General features: G+C 52.1%; 5 protein-coding genes across 5 annotated transcripts; 3 read left to right on the top strand and 2 right to left on the bottom strand.

Annotated features, from left to right (window-relative positions):
- Positions 1 to 1,987: 1,987 nt before the first annotated feature.
- On the bottom strand, positions 1,988 to 8,872 carry NEUTE1DRAFT_130833 (uncharacterized protein; the record flags this gene model as incomplete). Its single annotated transcript, XM_009854333.1, has 1 exon — positions 1,988 to 8,872. One exon carries the CDS (start codon positions 8,870 to 8,872, stop codon positions 1,988 to 1,990), a length of 6,885 nt encoding a protein of 2,294 aa, XP_009852635.1.
- Positions 8,873 to 11,121: 2,249 nt separating this feature from the next.
- NEUTE1DRAFT_43829 (uncharacterized protein) lies at positions 11,122 to 15,024 on the top strand (the record flags this gene model as incomplete). Its single annotated transcript, XM_009853256.1, has 1 exon — positions 11,122 to 15,024. One exon carries the CDS (start codon positions 11,122 to 11,124, stop codon positions 15,022 to 15,024), a length of 3,903 nt encoding a protein of 1,300 aa, XP_009851558.1.
- Positions 15,025 to 16,161: 1,137 nt separating this feature from the next.
- Positions 16,162 to 18,093, top strand: NEUTE1DRAFT_123461 (uncharacterized protein; the record flags this gene model as incomplete). The annotated part of the gene is made up of 3 exons (XM_009854332.1): positions 16,162 to 16,734; positions 16,868 to 17,510; positions 17,608 to 18,093. 3 exons carry the CDS (start codon positions 16,425 to 16,427, stop codon positions 17,801 to 17,803), a joined length of 1,149 nt encoding a protein of 382 aa, XP_009852634.1.
- Positions 18,094 to 19,045: 952 nt separating this feature from the next.
- Positions 19,046 to 20,076, top strand: NEUTE1DRAFT_84821 (uncharacterized protein; the record flags this gene model as incomplete). The annotated part of the gene is made up of 1 exon (XM_009854331.1): positions 19,046 to 20,076. One exon carries the CDS (start codon positions 19,046 to 19,048, stop codon positions 19,886 to 19,888), a length of 843 nt encoding a protein of 280 aa, XP_009852633.1.
- Positions 20,077 to 21,024: 948 nt separating this feature from the next.
- NEUTE1DRAFT_102345 (uncharacterized protein) lies at positions 21,025 to 22,206 on the bottom strand (the record flags this gene model as incomplete). Its single annotated transcript, XM_009854330.1, has 2 exons — positions 21,025 to 21,302; positions 21,480 to 22,206. The coding sequence occupies 2 exons, from the start codon at positions 22,204 to 22,206 to the stop codon at positions 21,025 to 21,027; spliced, it is 1,005 nt and encodes a 334-aa protein (XP_009852632.1).
- Positions 22,207 to 22,257: the final 51 nt, after the last annotated feature.

Here is a 22,257-nt window from a genome sequence, read left to right as displayed (position 1 = left end):
TTCACAACTCTATAAGCTCTCATTCCAAAAATTATTCAGTGTACTACCGTATGGTCCTTCCTACAAGTGAGTAGGCATCTTACCCGTTGGCTTGTCAAAGAAAAAACTCTTGGTCTGTTTAGGTAGCCTGTATAACAAATAACCTGTCTAACCCAACGAAGTCTGAGGAAGTGATTGCAAGATAGATAGTTAGTTCCTTTCTTTCTCTTTTTTCCCTCTCTCTCTCCCCCCACCCCACCCTTTATATATAGATGTATATATAGATGTATATATATATATACTTTTGTTTTCTTTTCTTCCCTTTATCTTCAGTGATAAGTAAGGTACCTAGGTAGTGACAAATTTCCTTCTAAACCCTCCAAGTTGTTGCTGAACTGGGAGTTAGTACTACTACTACTACTACTACTACTACTACTACTACTACTACTACTACTACTACTACTACTACTACTACTACTACTACTACTACTACTACTACTACTACTACTACTACTACTACTACTACTACTACTACGTTATTATCCAAGTCACTCAGTTGTCCAGGCTAGTCCATCAGACCAGACCAGACCAGACCAGACCAGACCAGACCAGACCAGACCAGGCTAGTCCCGCCATGACGGGATTCCTATTTGATAGTTGATAAGTAGTTGACTGTAGATAGATGATAGCTCTCGGATCAGCCAACCAGCCAGCCGGTTAGCTAGCTACCTAGCTTACTACCTCTACCTAGTTTCAGCTTGCTTGCTTGTCCGTGAATCTCGGAGACCTCACAAACTCACTCACTCACCTGATAAATGTGTGAGAGTGAAGAAGCTGATTGATTGTTTCGTGCGTTGGACTTTGGGTAAGTAAGTTGGGCGTTGGTAAGTTGGTAAGTTGGTACCTACTTTGGTACTTTGGTAGGTACCTTGAATGTACTTTGGACTAGATGGCAAAAAACTACCTATTCAAGAAATTGAAATTGATGGTGAGGATGAACAGTCATTTATATAGACGAGATTCGTCTGAAGCTGAAGAGAGAAGCTGAGAAGCTGAGAAGCTGGGCTAAGTAGTCATTAGCGTGTCTGTGGTTGTACCGTCCGTTCTTTTCGAATGAGAATGGTCAAGGGACTTTGTTCATTAGTTAAAGTAGGGTGTTGTTACTCGATGGCGACGACTGAACTGTGACAGCAAGTGTACCTGGAAGTGTACCTGAGAGTGTTAAGTACCTACGAGTATAGTAGGATAGGGAGAGGTACTGCTACTGTTATTATTACTGTCATTATTACTGTTTCATAGCCAGGTCATAACTAAGGGAACAACGGTCTCACATCAAATATGCACGGAAAACAAACCTCGTTATCCAAGGAGACAAAGAGAAGAATCCTTCCATTCCATTTCTCAATTCGTTTCATTTCACCATGCTCTCCTTCTCTCCCTAAACACCCCCCACCCCTTATTTTTCGTTCCCTGGACTACGTAGTGTAGTACCATACCCTAGAACCATATCATATCATAACCATGCTATGCCATGCCCATGCTCGTTTTAGAGTGAGTGAGAAGCGCCCTAACCAGCTATCGATGTATATAGATAGCCTAATGTTAATCCCAAACCAAGAAAAATGAAAAAAAAAAAAGGACAAGAAGAAACACAAACAAGAAACCATACACCGTAAACCATACCAGGAAAGAAAACAAACCGTTGCTATGCACACGCCATCATAACTCCTTGCTTGTTGCGAGAAAACCATGATAGAAAGAGAACAGAGCCGGCCAACCCAGCTAACCCAGCAAAAAAAGAGAAGAAGAAAAAAAAGAAAAACTTTTCGTAATCATGACAGTTCATGACAAACATTTCATCCATCCATCCATCCATTTATCCATCCAGTCATCCATCCAGTCATCACTCGACCTTCGACAAAAGAAACCAGCGATAGCAGCTAGCAGACAGAAACCAAAGGAACCGAGCTTCACCAATCCACCCAGCAGCAAACTCTCCACTTACTCCTCAACCAGCCAACCACCTCTCCTCCCTCTCTCTCTGCATCTGTCTGAGCCTCTCTTCCATTTCCCTTTCACTTCTCTGGCTCTGGCCCTGTGTCTCTCTCTGTCCCATTTGTCCCATGAGATTTTGATTCGGAGGACACCCATTCATTCCATAACCACCACCACCACCACTCACACCACCCATCCCGCCATTAGCGTTCATGTCCACCTCTCTTAACACCCCGCCATTCCGCCGTCCATTAACTCCATTAACTCCACGACCTCTTACATTCGACGGACTTCCATTTTGCGTCATCTGCTGCTGCTGTTGGTACTGCTGTTGGTACGGAGACTGAGACTGAGACTGACCCTGCCCGTTGACTGGGACGCGTCCAGCCACAGGACTCATGTTCATGTTCATGCTCATACTCATGCTCTGCCTCCTCCCACCAACACCGTGACTTTGAAGGTGTCCCGGCCCTTCAGCATCACTACCCACCACTGTTGTAGGACTACCGAATCCAAAACCTACAGCTGACCCAAAGCTGGAAGCACCTGTAGGGAGGCCAGGTACGCCTGGAACATTCGGGACTCCACCGCCTCCCACCAAGTTATTCCCAGGAGCAAGGGCAAAGGCAGGGGCAGCAGCACTACCTGGAACAGGAGCCGCAATCGCATTCGCGCCCGCTGGAGTCTGCTGACCGTGACTCTGACCGTGACTCTGGCCCGGAACTGTAAACACCCCGCGAGCAACCAACGCTTTCCAGACTTCGTCCCTGAGAGAAAGGACATGATCGCGATCAAACGGGAGACCATCCACTTTCTTCAGCCTTGTACACTTCTCAGCCAGTAAATGATCATAGACCCTACGCCGCATCTTGGTCTGCAGATCAAGTCTCGACGCGTACGCTTTATCGGAAGCGAGCGTTTGCGAGGGGAGAGTCCACTGGTCTTTATTCTCGTGGTTTTCTTCCTGCTCCTGGCCACCACCATCTGCTTCTTCCTGTCCCTTCCGTGCATCCTCGTCTGCGTTGGTGGTGGGTTTGTCCTGCTTGCCGCCGAGGCTAGTGTTGCTTTTGCAGAGTTCCTGAACAGGCGAGTAAAACCCCATTACTAGTCCGTTCCCTCGCAAATCAACAGCTGTGAGGCAGGAAAAGTTGGCAAGGACGTCAACTAGCGAACTTAAATCCCTAATTCGGTTCCCGGAGATGAATAGCCGCTTTAACCGCGGTACATGTCTCAATGGCGACAGATCCTCAAGCGCATTCATGTTGAGGTTGAGAACTCTCAGGTTGGGCATCATCTGTCCGACGTCCACGGGTAATTTGGTCAGGCCGCAGTTGGCTAGTTCGAGGAGTTGCAGGTTGAGCAGATCGATGGGAGGGTTGAAACCACTCTCTTCGACGCCCTTGGGGTTGGTGGTGCTGCCTAGGTAGTTGCCAGACAAAAATAGTTTGCGGACTTCGTAGGCCCGAGAGAGGAGGTGATCGAGGTCGAGAGGTTCGGGACCTTGCTGCTCGCGGAGGGAGAGCGAGTCGAGGTGGCGAGCACGGGAGAAGCCGTGGATGCGGACGAGGCGGTTACGGTCGGCATGGAGGAGCCGTAGATGGGGGAGGTGGTGGATGGACAGATGGCTCAGACAGTTATCGTTGAGATGAAGGTACCTCAACGGACTAACGGCCTGACCGTGATCAGAAACGGGAGAGGAACCAGAGGTAAGTGCGGCCGGCGAGCCAACCTCAAACACCTCAATCTGGTTCCCTTCGAGGTTAAGCGAGCTCAAAACCGGGAGCTGGTCTAGGTTCACCACCCTCTTAATCTTGTTACCCCTCAAGTCCAACTCGGTAAGATGCACCAGCCTCGCCCCATCAAAGTCCACCTCCTCAATGCAATTCCCTCGCGCCCTCAACACCTGCAACCCATCATGAAACTTGATCCCCTCCAAGCTCTCCAAACGGTTATTGTCCACCCTCAACTCCCTCAGATGCACCAACTGCTTGAACGGATTCAGGCTCGTCAATCGGTTGTTGGAGATATCCACATACTGCAGGTTGGTCAAGTGTCCCCACGCCGTCAGGCTTGACAGCTGATTGTTGGTCATCTTGAGGAAGCGAGTAGTGGACGGAGCGCCGGTGAGGTTCCTAATCTCGTTGTGGCTGGCGTCTAGGGATTCGAGACGGCCACAGAACTCATCGAGAGCATGCAGGGATTCCAAACGCTTGTGCGCAAGGCAGAGGTTGCGCATATCTTCCCAGTAGGGCTCAAAGGGCTCGACTTCGGTGAGCTTGGCGACGAGGTCACGGGTAGACATGGACATAGAGCGGCCACGGGAGTGGTGGTCGCCGGTGACGAGGTGGTGGTTGCCAATAACGTAACTTGCTTCAAGAGCCAATGACGACTCGTCGGGAGGGTGGATGGTGAAGTCCGATAGGGGGCTGAGAGAGAAGGTGCCGACATACTGGCCGATGATGTGAGCCGGGTCAGCGCCGGACATGGAGCATGGTCGTAGATGGTGAGCGGGTGTTGCCACCAGGAAGGAAATGCTGTTGTGTTGTTGGGCTTCGTGGTCGTCTTGGTTGACCATTGATGTATCAGCAGCAACGATGCTGAGTTCCATACCCTGAGGTTGTGGCGATAATAACGGCGGCTGACCATGACCATGAAATGGGAAGCTGTTCTTATTAGCATTACTGGATTCTTCATCATGCTCGTCAATCCGTGAAACAGGTCTTGCCATGTACGTCTGGCCTTTGACGGACAAGTGACGCGGCGGACCTCGTGAACGGCTGCGTGACCTAGACGCTGAACCAGACACAACGTCGTTCCTGAGCTTGGAGACGGCTCCGCGGCCTCGGGGTTGCGGGTGCTGCTGTTGTTGCTGTTTGGTGTAACCTCTGGGCGGCAGAGGTGGCAGGCTACGCTTGCGCTGCTGCTGCTTGTTGTTGCCCTCCCCACCTGTTGTTAGTCCTAGCGTGCTCGGGGCGTCGGCATCGGAGTCAACGTCGTCTGCTACTTCCTGGATGTCCTGGATAATAGACGCAATAGGTGATGAGAAACTGATCGTGAGACGTCTGGGCCGGGCTGCTTGTGGGATGTTGCTTACTCGGTCCTCGTATATCCCAATTTCATGTTCGACATCGACTCCTGTGCTGCTTGTACCTGTGCCCGCCGCCGTGGTTGGTGACTGCAACGAGGGCTTTGCGTCGCGCTGTTCGTCAGTTCTGGTTGGCTTGTTTTTCTTGCCAGGGTTCGACGTGTCAGAGTCTTTGCGACTCCCGGTTGGCTGCCACTGCGGTTCCGAGTTAAGGAAATCGTCATCGCCAAAAGGTGCCGCGACATCCGATGCTTGGTCCAGGTCGACATCATCCTGCTCGTGCTCGTGCTCCTGCCCCCGCTGGTTGGTCGTGAGCCGCAACTTTTCCAATTCCTCCGTGATGTCCACGGTGAGATCGGGAATGTCAGCGAACGGGTCATCTTCGCTCACCTCCGAGGCAATGAAACTATTTTGTCTGCTGCCCATGAACCCGTTAGATGGACGCTTCCTGACCCACACATTTCTTTCCCTGTCCAGCACCATGTTGCCGACTCGGTCTGGAATAAGATGCAGTACACTTTCCGGCGCAATCGTCTTTCTACTATCGGAGCCCTTGGACGAGGTGGTGTGAGATGACCGTCCCGTGTAGTTATCAGACTCGGACTGGGTATGCCTTCCATCCTCAACGTTTTCATGCGACAGCTTGGTCTTGAGCGCTGGGTTCCAGGAGATGCGAATGTTTGGCGGGTCGCTGATGACACCGTCTTCCCTAAAGTTGGGCAACACAGGTCCACCCTTCTTGCCTGCATGATGCTTTTCATCCTGCCGTACAGTACCAAAGCCTTGCCGGTGCAGGGCAGCCGAACGCAGAGACGAGCCCATGATGTCGCCCATATCGCTTGCTTCCTCATACTGTTTGAGACGCTCTGCAAGGACGGGATCTTCCTGCTTGGTTGATCTGCGCGTCAAAGGCGGGCGTCCCTCGCGGCTGGGCGGACGCAGGAACGATTCCTGAGTGGACTCCTCATAGGAGCTTTCCCCATCTGCATCATGGCGAGAATCATACTCATCCGACTCCTCAACACTAGTTAGACCGCTGGCGGCATTCTTGCGAATCATGGCCATGATCTTGTTGGCTTCGATGAGGAAATCCTCGGTTTTGATGGAAGGTTTGCGGTCGGTGTTCATTGCCGACCCTGGTCCGCCATGTTTCTTGGGCGTGCGGCCCTTAGAAGACGCCTTGGATGACGGCCTAGTAGGACGACTGGATGGCTTTGTGATGAGCTCCGTTAAAGGCGGCCTTCCCTTCTTTCCGTCCTTCTGAAGAGACGATCTCTGGAGAGGTGTCGGCGTGCGTGGTCTTGGCACATCTTTGCCCGAGGGCGTACCAGGCTCAACCTGTTCGCGATGTTTTTCAGCGTGTACTTCTTTGCGCCGCTTCTCGATAGCAGCCTGTATCTGTTGGTACGACAGCTTCATGGACTGCGTTTCCGGAGAGGGAGAGATATCTTGCAGTCCAAATTCGATGTCCGACTCATGCAGAGTCCTACGTCGTTTAGGGGTCGGATCCTTTGACGGAGAAGTGCGCGGCCGCTTGAACTCGGGGGCTGGATCTGATCGTCGCTTGCTTGGCGTCGCAAACGTAGCGGGGATATGGGTGAAAGCATGACGTTTCTTATGCGCCATGCTTGACCCCATCCTAGAATGTCGCTTCGATGAACCCGAGTCAGCGGGCTTTTGGCGCTTCCTACGCACCGAAGAGTTGCTTGCATCAGCGTCGTCGCCGGCGTCGGCTTCAGAGCGCGAAGAAGGACGGCTGAAGTCGAAGACAGGGATCCGGGGTTCTGGCTGAGAATCGTCATTTGGACCCTGGTTTTCCTTGTCACCCTCAATGCCGGATGCGCCAACCGACTGGTATGAGAAATCGTCCTGAAACTCGTATCCATCCAAGACCCCAGCTCCAAATTGGTTGACTGCAACCGAGGCCTTGCGTTGACCCGTCTCCTGTCCTCGACGCGTGTGGGTCTTGGGTGGTGATAAATAGCCTCCAGAGTCCATGTAGGAAACGTGTACTGGAGACTCATCTCCAGTTTGCTGTCCAGAAGAAGCCTGTTCACCCGGGGTGTCGTCGTGATATTGACTGAGTCGTCTTTGCAGAATCTCGCTGGTAAAGGTATCGTAGGGCTGGAAGAGCTTCAAAGGGCTGCCGGCCCCTTGCTGTGAAGATGCTACGCGCTTCGTGGATACGCTGAGATTAGGGATTCGGGGAACTGCAGGTCTGGTGCGGGGAGAAATTTCGTCGGAGATGTGGCCAGAGACCTGTGCAGGAACGTGCTCGTAGTCATCCCAGTTCTCGATCTTGACCGAGGGAAAGCGCTTGGGGGTGCTAGCTTGAAGAGACTCCTCTGGATTGAGATCCGAGATATCGTTCAATGCTGAGCTCAACATGTGGTTCTGGAATGATCCGTCGGCAGATCGGCCACCTCTTCTGACGTTGATGTAGCTTCCCAGCTTTTCGTAGTCCTTGGAGGTGTTGCTAGTGTCGCCTGCCTTGTTGTCGCTTCTTGACGAACCACCCGTCTCGGCAGCCTCAGCCTCGCTCTTTCCAGACTCGCTCTTCCCAGAGACACTACCACCGGAATCGCTCTTGCCAGAACGGGCCATGCGCAACTGATTCTTTCTAAGAGTTTCAAGGCGGTATCGGAGCTCGTCTGGGGAAATATCTGGCACAAAACTTGAGTTGCCCTCGCCCTCGTCGTGCATAGTGAGTAGGATCGGGCTGAAATCCTCATGGCGCAAGACACTCTGGCCGCTTGCCTGACGCGATCCAGCGCTGAGGTTTCCAAGATGGGACGAGGCGGAGGTGGATGGTGTGCCTGACCGGACCTTGGGGTAGGTCTGTTGCTGGCTAGTAGAGGCGCGGAAACTGGACTCGGATCCTTGACTGGGGTCAGTGGAATCGGTAGCCCGTCGGTACCGTATTTCTGGTATTGTGCGCCGTTGTTGCTCTTGTTGTTCCTCTTCGACTTCCTCCTCTTGCTCCTTAGGTATTGGGGGAAGCGATTGGAAAGACTCATCCACATGTATCTCGACGGTTGAAGGGTCCCGTTCTCTGCCCAGAAAGGGCGGGCTCGAAGGCAACGTAATTTCGACATGGGATTCGGCTTGCGACTCGTACTGGGATTCGAAACCTCGGCCGTTTCGCGTATCCGCATTCGTATGGGTGTCCGCCGCATTCATGTTCGACGCAGCTAGAGGTGGTGGTGGTGGTGGCTTGAAGATGGATTCGAGGATTGCACCAGCCGAAGTAAACAAGTCGGGTGCTTCGCCATAATCAAGCTCTCGGTATACCAAACGTCTCTTCCACTCTGGAGTATCCTGTTTCCTCCCTGGCGAGCCATTCACTTCCTTGCGATTAACAGTGTTGTGGATGACGGAGCCGGCAGACTGGACGGATTCGGCTACGGAGGCGGTGCGACTTCGGGCGTCAATGGCTCGTTGGCGGTCGCGAACTCTATCGCCGAGGGACTTGGTCGAGCCACGGCGCGATGCAGGGTTGGAAGCGGTGTTGCTGTTGCGGCGATCATCGGGTAGGATGCTGTTGTTGGCACTCGTTCGACTCGAATTCGATCTAGGGATTCGGCTCGGAGGGGTCTTTGGAGGTTTTTTCCTGCTTTGGGAAGTTGAGGAGTCGGCTTGGGATAAATTGCGACTGTGAGCGGTGGCGGGTCGAGATTGGGATTGCGACTGCGACTGCGACTGTGACCGCTGATGGCTGTCCAGCTTCTTTGCAAACTGGGACGCGTCCGAGGCTAGAGAGCCAGGCTGGGAGGGCCAGTCCTCCGAGAGGGAGTCGAGCCAAGCATGCCCCATCCTGGGCGGTTTGTCGGATGGTCGGATGCCAGTTTGGGAAGCAAATCCTGGAAATGGAAACGGGGGAAAACGAAACGGGTTGTCGGAACACGAGACGAGTTGGGAAGTTGGTGGGTGGGTGCGCAACGCAATCGGCGGAGAGTAGTTAGGTGGTGTGTGTGTGTGTGTGTCTGCTGGGCGTAGTGGTAAAATGTGGATGGACTGTGACAACGGCTATGACGGCCGGGGACCTAGTAGCCTGTGACGAAGCTCTGGGATCGGTGACTGGATGGAATAATCGCAGTGGGCGGAAGGGTGGATTCTTCTTCCCGAGAGAGCAGAAATGGATGGTGGATGCCGTGGTCGGGAAGAGAGAAGCCGGGATGATGCCTTGACCCAGAGAAAGTCAAGAATCTGTTTTTTTTTTCTTGTTTGCTTCTCTCTCTCCAACAAAATCGCGGGGTACGTATCGATCTCTTTCCGTCAAGTTGTCGTCGGTTTGTTCGTTGAAGATGCTCTTTTGCTGAGTGCTGTTTGGTTGAGCTTGTTTGTTAGGTTTTTTTTTGTTACCTAACGCGGTACCCGTATGGACAGCAGCCGTGGTGCTCCGTTTGCAGAAAAAAGGTTCCCGTCATGTGTTTGGCGTGGAGAGTGGACGACGAGAGGAGCGGGGCGCGGCCAATGGTTATGTTCAGTTACTTACCTATCTATGTATGTTATGGACCTGTACCATACGCCTGTTGTCCACGGCAGTCAGGTGTTTAAACACAAAACTAAGTTGATGAATGTTGGGTTTGAAACAGCGTAAAGATATGCAAGGGTAAGACACGATCGGTGGAAAAGGCCCGGTTTGTAAGGCTGGCCGTCGATGGTTGATATGCTGATGTTTGGCTATGAAAGTGTTCAGTTCTTGTTGTTGAAAGTCAAAAAGGTACTTTAATCCGGTAATGTGTAACAGGAAGTCTTGAGACAAAGCAACTTGAACTGAGAGTGAAAGAGCTGAGGCGTCTTCCATTGGGCGGCCCATTAACGCGACCTCCCTCTCTACCACTCACGACCCAAGAACACGGCACGACACGGCTATAAGGAAGGAACATAATCCAGGTGGCTGAACCCATTTGCTTGGATCATGACTTGGGTTGCAAGGGAAGGCTGATTGTTGTTGTTGTGTTTCTTGTGCCTGGATGGAAGCTTGGATCAGACCTTTCCTTATCTCAGATCAGGGCATTACCAGTCTTTTACAACATGCGATGAACTACCTCTACACTTGCCGTGTGCTGTGCTCTGCATATTTTGCTGTTTCTTACCATCCATACATTACAAAACGCTCCAATCATAACAGTACCTCTAACTCTTCCCGCTTTTGTGTCTCTGCCTTGTACTTTCTCCAATTCTACATGGCAGAGACTACCGGTAGTGTAGTGCTTGTCCCCGGCCACCCGACTCCCTTGTGTTTCTTCCGTGAGACGTTCAGATTGACAACGCCATAGCGCTCGTGTCTTCCTAGCAAGGGAAACAGACAGCGGCATAAGCCGTGATTGGCCCACCGTCGTTTACTGTCCGTCTTGAATTTGCTGTCTCACCTTCAAGTTGATCATGGGAGCACGAGCCATCCCGCCTTGACAGCAGGGGCAGTTGTTGATCTTCAAAGTGGAAACTGCAGGGTAGATCCGCAAATGCCCCGCTCTCCAATCTCCACTTGTATTCTAGTGTGCAGTTAAAGAGCTTGCAGTTACACAGTAGAAGTCTTCAGCCAAGCATGTCACCTGACTTGGCGAACCCTCTTTAATTGGTTTTGCGCGAACACCACACGAAGCTCACAAAGAAAGGAAATGCGACGCGCTTCACTAACATAACCCTGACGCTGCTTGCTATGTACGTACATAGTAAAGTAGCGATTGCGAGTCGCCAAGCTAAATCCGAATCTGATGTGTGCTTGAGACGACAGAAAAAGCAACGAATGCCGACGAATGACAGCAAAACTGCTTCAATCACGACTTTTCCCTTTTTGTAACCCAATCAATCTGTTTGTCCCAAGTTGCTATCCACACCCTCGATTAGCCAGACTGCCACTCAACACGACATCTCGACCGGCGATGCGCTCACTCTGTGCTCAGGACGACGACCCGGAATGACCTGAATGCCACTATCGTCCTTGTTAGCGACGGACTGTTAGACCACGACTGCCATACCTCGATCCATGTAACAGTCACAACCGAACCTGTTTCGGCTAATAGTAGCCAACGAGCCCGTCTAAACGACCTGACAAAATGAAGCGCCGTTCGCACCTTGTCCACGGCTGGCTTACCGAAGCCTTTCCCGATGAACCTGTCTACGCCGAAGCCATCCACACGTCCCAAGACATCTTGTACTCCGGTTCCGAAGATGAAGCCTACAACTCCCCGGCCGAGCGACGAGAGCGATACGAGGACAAGGGCCAGCGCTTTCTCCAGGGCAAGCCCATGCTGCTGCTGTCTGCGTCGCTGAGAGGTCCCTTTACCAAAGAGAGCGGCTGGACGAATCCATGGCGGTCCAAGAGCGGTAGACAGAGGAGGATTCAATCACAGGCGGCCCATTCCACTCCAGGCCCTGCCGAAGAAGAATCAATAGTCATAGCAGCTACACCAACGATTTTCGAGAGTGAAGTGCGTGGCCAACAAGAGCAGCCGCACCTCCATGACGAAGCCAGCTCGAGGCCCAACACTCCCATTATACCCCACCGCTATCTAGACGACGAAATCCTACACGAGATCAAAGCATGGCAAGACACGGTCGCAAATCAATCAGGACTGGAGGACCCGTTTGATGAGAACACCTACGAGCCGAGTTCACCCGACACATTGCAGAGCCTCCAAGTTGAAATTACACCAAGGACGCATGGTTCCCGGTCGTTCATTGTGTCATCATCGGCTGTCGCAGAGGGAGCTGGCAGGGAGGGTTCAGTGGAGTATAACAACGAAAACATCGCCGAGCAAAATGAAGAGGTCAACCTTGGATACAGTGACGAGGAGGAAGCAGGGCTTATCAACGTTGACGAAGACGACGGTTCATCGCTGACGGATTTGGATGAAGAGCAAATTGAAGAGCTGATTGGCGACCAAGATGAGGAGCAGGAGACGGACGAGGACGAGAAGGACAATATTCAAAATCAAGGCACTGAGGAGAACCAACCAATATCACAAAGCCTGCCTGTTGAGTCTCTATCTGACTACGACAGTCCTACGAAACACCCTATAACATCGATACATCTCCCCCAGCCAAATGGCAAACTAGACCTTCGACCTAGGGAAGAATTGGAATGTCTGCCTGTCGATGCCATCGACTTATCACCCGCTGCCGTCAAGATATATGAAGAATCGCTCCGAGGAAGTACCTGCTACAGTCCCTCTTGGCCGGCGCAAGAGAGGAGGAAACAGGGCAATCTTCTACCAGGACTTCAACTTGCTGGTGCGACTCTTTCCGCTGGCAATGTCCCCCAGAGCCCCTCAAATCGGTCCGGCCGCAGCTTGCATGCGCCAGCTTCTACTTCCATCTCGCATGATGAAAAAAGGTCAAACAAGGCTGGATCGATCACCCTCGAGCATCAAACAATCGAACCAGAGCGCATCTTGGTGGACAATCCGTCGTCCGAGCCTGACGAGACAAGGGATTCGCCCAACGATCCGTCTGATACGCCTGCTCATCACCAACAGATCATCGTGACACAGCCAGAATCCCCCCTACGCGTCATTTCTGCGACTGATCGACCTCAACCAAATGCTGCTGTCACCCACACTGTTCCTGAGATAACAGAAGGAGAACAAAAGAGTCTCACTACCGACCCAACATCGCCCTCATCATCCGAGTTATCGAGTCCTGCTACGTCTTTCGAGGAAGAAGAGGAGGAGTCCATCGAAGAGCCTGTCCAAAACGTGAGAAAACTTCTCTGGGCCAAAACCCAACGACAACCAAGTACCCAAGACTCTACGCCCGATATGGCTCTTGGAGTGTTGCCAGCAACAGCGAGCTTTGCCCAAGCAGGGCCAAGGCCTTTGCAAACCGTATCTGTCTCCGAATCAGTGGAAAGCCATGGAGAACAAGGAAGTCTAGAATACTTCACAATCAATCAGCACCCTGCGAATGACAGAGAGCCAACGAATGCCGGGCAGAATGCTCTTAACTCGCAATCATCTAGTCGCTTATTACAATCCCAACCACAATCGGCACCGGAGGCTACAGTATCCGAAGAGAGCATCTACGATGATACGATCAATCAAGTGCGACTCGAATGGCCAACTGGGGCTAGCAGCCTCCCTCACCAATCTCAAGTCCAGACCCAGAACTCAGCACCCGTGGCGAGCATAGAAGAACCATTGATAACGGGACATGACACATCAGTGCAACGCATTACACCCGATCAACCAAAGAGAAGTGTCAACGTCATGGATCTTCGACATATAACAAATCCAACTTCCCGCAACGCAACGCCCCTTCGACCATCTCCGGGTTTGCAGAACCCCTTTACGACAGCCCTAGAGATACCAGTCCTCGTACAGCCTCGCTCCTCCGTGACTCCTGAATCGCCAGTAAACCCGGAACCAAGCCGGTCGCAACTCTCAATCATCGCCAGCCAAGCCCTCGCTCAAGCTGTCCAGCCCGTGATTCAGCAGAGCCCTTGGGTAAAGGGCGACTCGCAAATAGCTTTCCTCGCTGTTCCGGCCCCAGAACCACGATGTGTCAACCCCGCCTCGTCACCTCTATCCTCTCCCGCCTCCAGCTCTTGCTTTGTGGACATGGAGGATCCCGTCCTTCCAGTATTATCCTATCCTCCTGTTCCTGGTAACGACTCCCATACTGAAGAAGAGACAGCGGTGCCGCCAGCCCAAGCCGAAACACCCCAACTCCAGGTTCCTCATCCGCCCTCAACGCCGGAGACCAAGAGATCGAGTCTCCCAACGCCAGAGTTTACAATGTCCATCAAGTCCTTCAAGCACTTTATGACGCCGTCGCCGAAGAGACCGGCAAAGCGTCCGCGGTTGTCACTAGGAGACGGTCGCTTGCCAGATACGCAAGCTTTGGAGGAAGCGGTGGTTACGAACCCGTGGGATTCGAGTCGCGTTGAGCTGGCTGCCCCTAGCAGAAGGACCAAGCGTGTCTCCTGGGCTCCTTTACCCGGTGAAGTGGACTACATGGACCCTGACATGTCAGCGGACATGGATGTGGATATGGAAGATCCTGACCAGCCCTCATCGCTCAACAGGATGAAGATTCACGGACCCCGGAGATCTATCCTTTCTGTTTCAGCGCCCATAGCAAACTATAGGGGCATCCCCAGACGAGCAGCCTCTCCACCACCAAACATCTCGATGCCAAGTGTGGATTCACTGCCAAAGGAAAGCCAAAGGTTCGGGAAGCACTTTGCCGCTGTGTCTGGTCGGAGACGGCTTGCTCCTAAGCCTCCTACTACTACACCTACTGCTGCTTGGTATAGAGGTGATGATGAGAGGGAGTCTCCAATGCTTCGAGATGTTAGTGGCAATGCTCGAAGCACGGGGACCTCCCGACCAGCCAAACGTCTCCTTCCAAGCGAATCGCAACAAACATGCGGCAGTCCGGCTGTGGACGGGATGGCCAATGCGTTTGTGCAAGCTGATCGGCAGACTGAGAACCTCAACTTGAACAGACGGAAGGCAGCGCAGGATGGCATCCCGACAGTCTCTTCTTCAAGTAGTAGCAGGGGAATCTGGCAAGACCCGATAGACGCAGTATCCGAACCACAACAGAAAGATGACAACGACGATGACGACAGATTCCGTCTTCCCACCCTCCCTGGCTTGGACTCCCAGCCTCAAGTCGAAGAAATGGACGAAGTCACGGAAGTCATGGATAACTTGGACGATTTCATTGATAGTTGGGATATCGATGAGGAGCTGGCCGAAGCGAGGGGTGAGAAGACCAAGAAGAAAAAGACGGCACAACCGTCGAAACTTGGTCAGGGGCTGAGCTCGGGGTTGGGCGATGGGCGCAATCTTTGGGATTCACCGAGTTCAAGGCCACAGAGTACGTTGAAGAGGAAACGGGCTGGTGATGATGAGCAAGCAAAGCATGGGATGGTAGAGAGCCAGGAGAGCACGAGTGGTGGTGATAGAGGTGGTGGGATATATGATCCAGGTGTTTGGGACCGGATTGTTTAATCAGCAGCAGCCGGTTAGGAACAACATATAAGAATCATGGGTGGTGTTTCAAGGGACAGCATTCTCATAACGATGGTTATCATTCATTCAAGCGTTTGGCTTTCCACTTTGCATGGGATAGGGCACGGTACGGTGCGGAACATAGGGCATGCATGGGGGCATTTTTGGGTTAGGCTGGATAGAGCATGGAAAGGAAATACCGTAGGGGGTAGTATATATGCTAATGGAATACTTGGGACCATAACGCCCCATATTCATCTCCGTCAAAGCCGTACAGTCCGCACGCATTGTTGATGTTGCTTGTCGTTTCCCTTGATCTCAGGGGTTGGGGGAAAGGTCGGCTGCTTACGTAACCGGGCAACTCGGTACCTAGACCTAGAAGGTACCCGACCTACGCCGCAGTGAGGTGTACCCCGTCCTTTTGACCCGCTGTTAGTGCACTGATCCGTTCGGGTGGCCCGGGTGCTGTGCCTTTGCACTTGACCCTATCAGCCAGCCTAATTGAACCGCCCAAAGAGAACTGAACCTAAGGAAACCCGGTTCATATGACGGAATCTGACATTCCTTCCATTCCAGCGAAGAACGACTGAAGACGACCAAGAGGATCGAGATAGTGACTGTTTGAGACTGACCTGTTGTCGATCTACCATAGGTAGTCTCTTTTCGATTCTAGAGCTGTACGTGGATGGTTTCCTCTACCTAACTTACCTAAGAGCTTCTTCCTCTTCCATTTCCTGAAACCAGGGCACCGCTTGTACCTGGTCGCGTGAGACATCATCATCGATCGGACCCTTTTTGCTTTCCTTCAATTCATTCCACTTGCGGCCTTCAATTTCCTTTAGAAGGTTAGTTGGGCAGAAATTTGCATCTTTCACTATCATCTATCCCACGTCCAAGACAGGGGTCGCTCTTCCTGTCTCGATAATTCCGTTCCATTCTCGACGTAACAGAAACAGACGCGAGATACTTACATACACCCTGACGGCCGCCGCCGTTGGAACCCTGACCCGCTAACCCGCGTCGTTAGGTTTGGACCTTGCCAACTGTCTAGCTTTGCTTTGAAGCTTCTCTAGCTTCTCTAGCTTTCTTTAACACCCGCCGAGCCGCGCCGATCGATTGAACGAACCAACCTACCCTACCTATTCTAACCGACCCCGGGCCGGGACCCCTCTACTGCTCTACAAACAAACAGCTCTTCTACGTACATACAACCTCGAGGGACTTTGGGCAAATAGACACGATCGCGAAGCGGATCATATAGCCCGCCCGCCCGCTGTTCGCCGCATCGTCAGGGCATCGATCTCATCGAGGCCTACACCGCCGACACCTCCACCACCACCTCCACCACCAAGCAGCACACATCTCGTCATCTAGACAAAACAGACCAAACAGCCACCAAGATGCGCCCCCCAACAACCCCCCTAGCCGGCGCCGCAGCAGCCACCGTCCTCCTTCTGGCCGGTGGCCTCCCCGCGACAATCACCACTGCCGCTGCCGCCGCCCAACCGGCCGAAATAATGCGCTGCAAGGAAATCGTCGTGGACGGACACAAGTACGACTTTGGCGAGCTCGGCGGGCCGCACACGGTGGTGACGAACGAGTACGATCCGCCGGCATACTACAATTATACGTACACGCTGGACATCTGTGCGCCGCTGAAGAGGAAGGGGGACCTAAAGAAGGAGGAGCAATGTGGGGGGGATGCTCGAGGTTCGTTCGTTATTATTTCCCTCTCTCTCTTTCTCTCTCTCTCTCTCACCTGATCGCGACGGAAACGAACCAAGTGGGAGGGAAAATAAAACAGAATGAAAGAAAAATACTAACAGACGGCAAAACAAAACAGTCTGCAGACTCAAACACCACTACTCCCCCTCGGACAAGAAATCCACTTTCGAAACAGCCACCACCCTCGCCGGCGGCTCCTCCTTCCACTACGAAGCCACCAAGCTCGATTCCTCGTCCGACCACAAAGACGGCGGCGTCAAGTTGACGTTTTCTGGGTACAAACACCAAGGGCGACAGCAAAAGGTGGTCATCAATTTAGTCTGCAACAAGACTCTAACTGGCACGGAAGGCGAAGTAGAAAGCAGCGAGGACATTCAATACGAGAAGCCCAAGCTTCTTCTTGCGACAAGAGATGACGATAAAAAGAAAGAGGAAGAAGGCGACGATGGATACCCCGAGACGCAAATACTCAAGAACGGGACGGCGACGGCGCTGGTGTGGAATGGATATAAGCGGGTTGGTGACGATGTGGATCAGCTTGAGTTGACGTGGAATACCAAGTTTGCTTGTTTGGATGCTTCTGGTGGCGGCGGTGGCGGCGACAAGGATAAGCCTAAAGATGGTGATGACAAGGATAAGCCGAAGGACGGGGACAAGGACAAACCCAAGGATGGCGACAAGGACGGCGGCGGCAACAAGGGAGGGAATGGCGAGGAGGATATCAACAAGTCTTGGGGGTTCTTTACTTGGCTTGTGGTTCTGTAAGTCATGCCCCTACCCCCATGTTGCTTTTCTTCCCATTATTTTCCCCCTTATCCTATCCTGCAGCGCAAGACTAACAAACGCAAACACAAAAAGCCTCTTCCTAGGCATTGCCGCCTACCTCATCTTTGGCTCCTGGCTCAACTACAACCGATACGGCGCGCGTGGTTGGGATCTCCTGCCGCATGGGGACACGATCCGCGACATTCCTTACCTGCTCAAGGACTGGACGAGACGGGTGTTGAACACCGTGCAAAGCAGTGGGAGTCGGGGAGGGTACTCGGCTGTCTAGGAGGTGCCAGCAGTCGAGGGTGGATGTGATTTGGAGGTGGAGGGGGCATTGTGGTGCTACTGAAGAGGAGGAGGCGGAAGAGGATGAGCCGGGGGTATATGTACGAGATGTCTTAGCAGTGGGTCGATGATAGGAGGATGGGTTGACGAATGGTGAAAGGAGGGAAAGACGCAAAGGATCGGATACGATGCAAACAGAACCGCTGCTACTGCTTGCTTGCTGTAAGCTGTCAGGACGCGCACGATGCAGAACCTCCGAAAGGATTGTTTCCAGTTAGAAGACTTTTTTTTTTCGTACAAGTACTTACGCTAGGGATACATTTTTCAGGATTGGCGTTTTGGGAATGATGGATATCCAAATCTCTCCTGTATCGGCTTGTGTTAAGCAGTGATTGTTGATTGTGATGCCAAGCTGGCTATTAGGTGATACAGTTGGAGAAGACGGCACACTCTTGAATATCTCTGTATGATCGATAATCACGGGCATTTTCATGAAGCCCCTATATTCTCCAGATGTATTCAAAGCATGTGTGTCATTTACTTTTGATGACTACAGCCAAGGACGATACCCCCGGAAAGTGGAGGGCTAGTTTCGGAACTGTCCCCGTGGGGTTCGTCGTGGCGTCGCCACCACCGGATGAAGTACCCTCTTCCGCCGTGCCGAAAGTCAGCCGAACCGCACACGTATATCACATGTCAGACTTGGCTCGTCTCAGGTACACTACAGTCTGAACCTTAAGACCCTTCTTCCAAATTTTTTGTTTTGACAAGCCTTGAACGCTCAAGAGGATATTCAGACAAGGTTGCATTGAATCGCCAACAAGTCGGGACCATCTGCCTGCCGGTGAGTTGAATAATTCGTGCCAATCACGCGTTCCTACCTCCAACAAGAAGCCGAGGTAAACGGCTGTGTACACCCACTTATAATAACTGATACGACGACCGGCCTGATTGATGCGTGCTAAGTAGTGTACACAAAGACACTTTTCTCTCAAAACATCAACAAATTACACGGACTTCACCTCGCGAATTCCATGTTCATTCATTTCGAGTAACTCGCCTCACAAAACAAACCATCATCTTGATCAATTCCATCTCATCTCACAACGGTCAACCAAGCCAACCAACCAACCAGCCGTCGCCAAGACACCTCTTACCAACCTTAAACCAACTTCACCTCTTTCTCCCACAAACAACCACAACAACCACCACCACAACAACAACCACCACCACCACCACCAAAATGGCCACCGACCAAAAACCAAACATGAAAACCCTCTTCACCTTCCCCATCGCCCCCTCCGGCTCCCAACCAGGCGGCACCCTAACCTGCACCACCCCCCTCTCCCCTCCCGACTCCCGTATCTACATCCTCACCCTCTCCTCCCCCCCCGACAACCGCCTCACCTCCCCCCTCTGCACCGCCCTCCTCTCCGCACTCGACACCCTCGAATTCTCCCATCCCCCAGGAGTAGTGATAACCACCTCCTCCCTCCCCAAATTCTTTTCCAACGGTCTCGACCTCACCCACGCCCTCTCCGACCCTTCCTTCCTCCCTTTTTCGCTTTACCCCCTCTTCCGCCGGCTTCTAACCTACCCAATGCCCACCATCGCCCTTCTCAACGGACACGCCTTCGCCGGCGGCTTGATGCTCGCCATGCACATGGATTACCGCATCATGAACCCCTCTCGAGGATTCGCGTGCATTAACGAGCTGGATTTCGGAGTGCCGCTTAAGCCTGCTATGAGTGCGATTTTTAGGGTGAAGTGCACGCCGGGGATTTATCGACAGCTGGTGTTGGAGGCGCATCGGTTCGGTGGGACGGAGGCAAAGGAGGTGGGGTTGGTGGATTTGACGGGGGGGTTAAAGGAGACGATGGAGTTTGTGGAGGAGAGGAAATTAACGGAGAAGGGTAAGACGGGGATTTATGGGTTGATGAAGATGGAGATGTATAGGCAGACGGTGGAGGGGTATTTGACGGCTGAGGGACACGAGAGGGAGGAGGAGAGGGTGAGGAGGATTGTGGAAGGGGAGAAGGAGAGGAAGGAGAAGGGGAGGAGGGAGGTGAAGGGGAGTAAGCTTTAGGGACATGGGTATATGGAGATTTGATGCGGCGGGAAGGAGGGTGGGAAGGGTGGGAAGAAGGGGGAAGAAGGGTTGAGAGGAGGTTGGAATTGGATGTGGGAATCACGGAACCATGTCGGGCACTGGACAGATCTGCGTTGGGAATTGGGATAGTAGGTAGACCGTTTAAACTGGTCAAGTACTTTGGGATTCGAAATTCTTGCAACGACTCGGTGATTGTGATGATTAACTTGCTTAACGTTGGCAGTTATCTCATACTGGTCACCTACGCGCGAATCACTGCTTCAGACAAATCTCCAACAATTTCGAATACAACTATCACCAACGACGGGAAAAGGGGCGGTTGATGAACGACATGGCTTTGAGACATCGTGAGTGCCGGATCTAACATGTGATAACGCTCTGGTGACGAGCAGACCGGTGGCAGACCTCGCTCCCCCCGGGCGATCACGGCAAATGTGCCGCGTCAGGGTCAACCACTCCCAGAGGTGTACTTGGCTGTAAACATATCACACCCGACGATCAGTATCATCGCTTCTATCTAACATCTCTGCCCTTTTACTAACTCGCTCTCGTCGTCTGTTTCCACTTCTACCGGTTCTCTTTCTCAGTGTGGGTTTTGTTCTTTGCTTTCCCTCTTGCTTATCTATTGTGTTTTTCTCTCCTTCCTTGTCCTGATTTACCTTGTATCCATGCTCCTGAATCGCTTTGGACATGTGACCGTTCTTCTGTGGAAGCAAGCTTGTAAACCTTAGGCCTACAAATTCACCACCGACTACCTCTAATCAACCAGACGAGTGTGGGTTCGCAAAGAATACAGATCTATTCGGCTACAGTACTATCTCGCTGTGTGGACATACTTTGTAATGTAGTACACTTACTGACAATTCCACCCCATCAGCCAGACTGCCGCCCTGTGCCAAACGACCATAGAACTAGCATTTCACCACCACGACCAACAATCCGGACGATTGCTCACCTTCCAAAATCTTGACCCTCCCGCTACCGTAGCGAGTACGAGCCACCTTTGTCCACGTCCATAATGCCACCCTTTATTCTTCACAAGTCCGCAATCCCAGTCTTTCACCACCACAATCAACATCAGACCTTGAATCATGAATATAAAAGGGAGACAACTAAATGCGTGGCAAGTGCTTGTTGAGAAATGCCTTCCTTGCCTGAGCTTGAACATGTGCATCGAGGGCACGCATTTCCTCTTCAAATGGATTTTGCGCTAGAATAGGGTTCTGAATATTGTCGACTGGTCCTTGGGCTTCGATTTGGGCTTGAAGCATGTGGACGTGACAACACCTCCGGAGCGACGCCAGCCGTTCCCTCTCTTTGCTCCATCGCTTCGGGGTATAAGGGACTGCAGTACTGAAAAGCCCTTTAAAGTATTCGTAATGGATCGGGACTGTTTTACACATTCCAATATCAGCCCCAAAAAGGTTCAACCAAACCAACAGTTCGACGAAACAACACAGATAAGAACTAGACGTTGCTTCAAAGGTAAATAGTCGCCCAAGTCAAGTCCTGTCCTCGACCCAAATCCAAAATAGCAAGAAAAGGCAGGCAGGAGGTAAGTACTTACGCCAGTAACTAGCAGTAAGCCACCTTGTCCATTGCTGAAAACATATCACTTCCACGTTGTACACAACCTCCAACGCGCCCGCTTTATAGCCCTGATACGACCTCGCTATCTTCTCACCTGGGTACTCTCCTTGCGGCCACAGATGCACGGGCGGGAACCTGTTATCTTGGTCATCCCGGTATTCGTTCACTATCACGTGGAATACAACTCGGTATTTTCCCTGTTTGCACGGGAACCTCACGTGGTGAAAGACGAAATACAAATCATTCTCGTTTATGGAAAGAAGGCCGTATTTGGAGGAACTGAGCGTTTGTATCCTGGGCGGGCCGCGAGAGGCGCGCTTGCCAAAAGGGGTGCGGTGCGTCGAGGTGTCGGTGATAATGTCTGCATCAACAATGGTGCCCTGATCGGCAACAATATCTTCCTCAATAACTGGGGCCTCGTGTTTGTGGTTAACATTGTCTCCGTCTTCGTGGTTCATGGTACCTTTGTCCGCATCTTGATCTACTGAGTTCCTCTCAGACGGGGGCGCAGGCCTCGCGGAGTTGTTTCTTTCCACGGTTGTGTCCGCTTTGATGGTTGTAACGGCTTTGCTTTTGGCGTTGTAATGATGGATGCATTGTTTCTGCTGAACAGGTTTCGACTGGACAGTAACTGGGTGCCTAGTGATTGGATGGAACAGGGGGAGAATTTTCCCTAAGAGAAGGTCAGTCAGGCCCCAAAACATCTTGCATGAGAATTTGTGTCTCGTTTATGTTTGATTGAGTGTGGTCTGTGT

Source organism: Neurospora tetrasperma (genome assembly GCF_000213175.1).
Source record: "Neurospora tetrasperma FGSC 2508 unplaced genomic scaffold NEUTE1scaffold_4, whole genome shotgun sequence".
Classification (NCBI taxonomy): Eukaryota; Fungi; Ascomycota; class Sordariomycetes; order Sordariales; family Sordariaceae; genus Neurospora; species Neurospora tetrasperma.
Note: the sequence above shows the minus strand (reverse complement) of the source record. Positions and strands in the feature narration are given on the sequence as shown.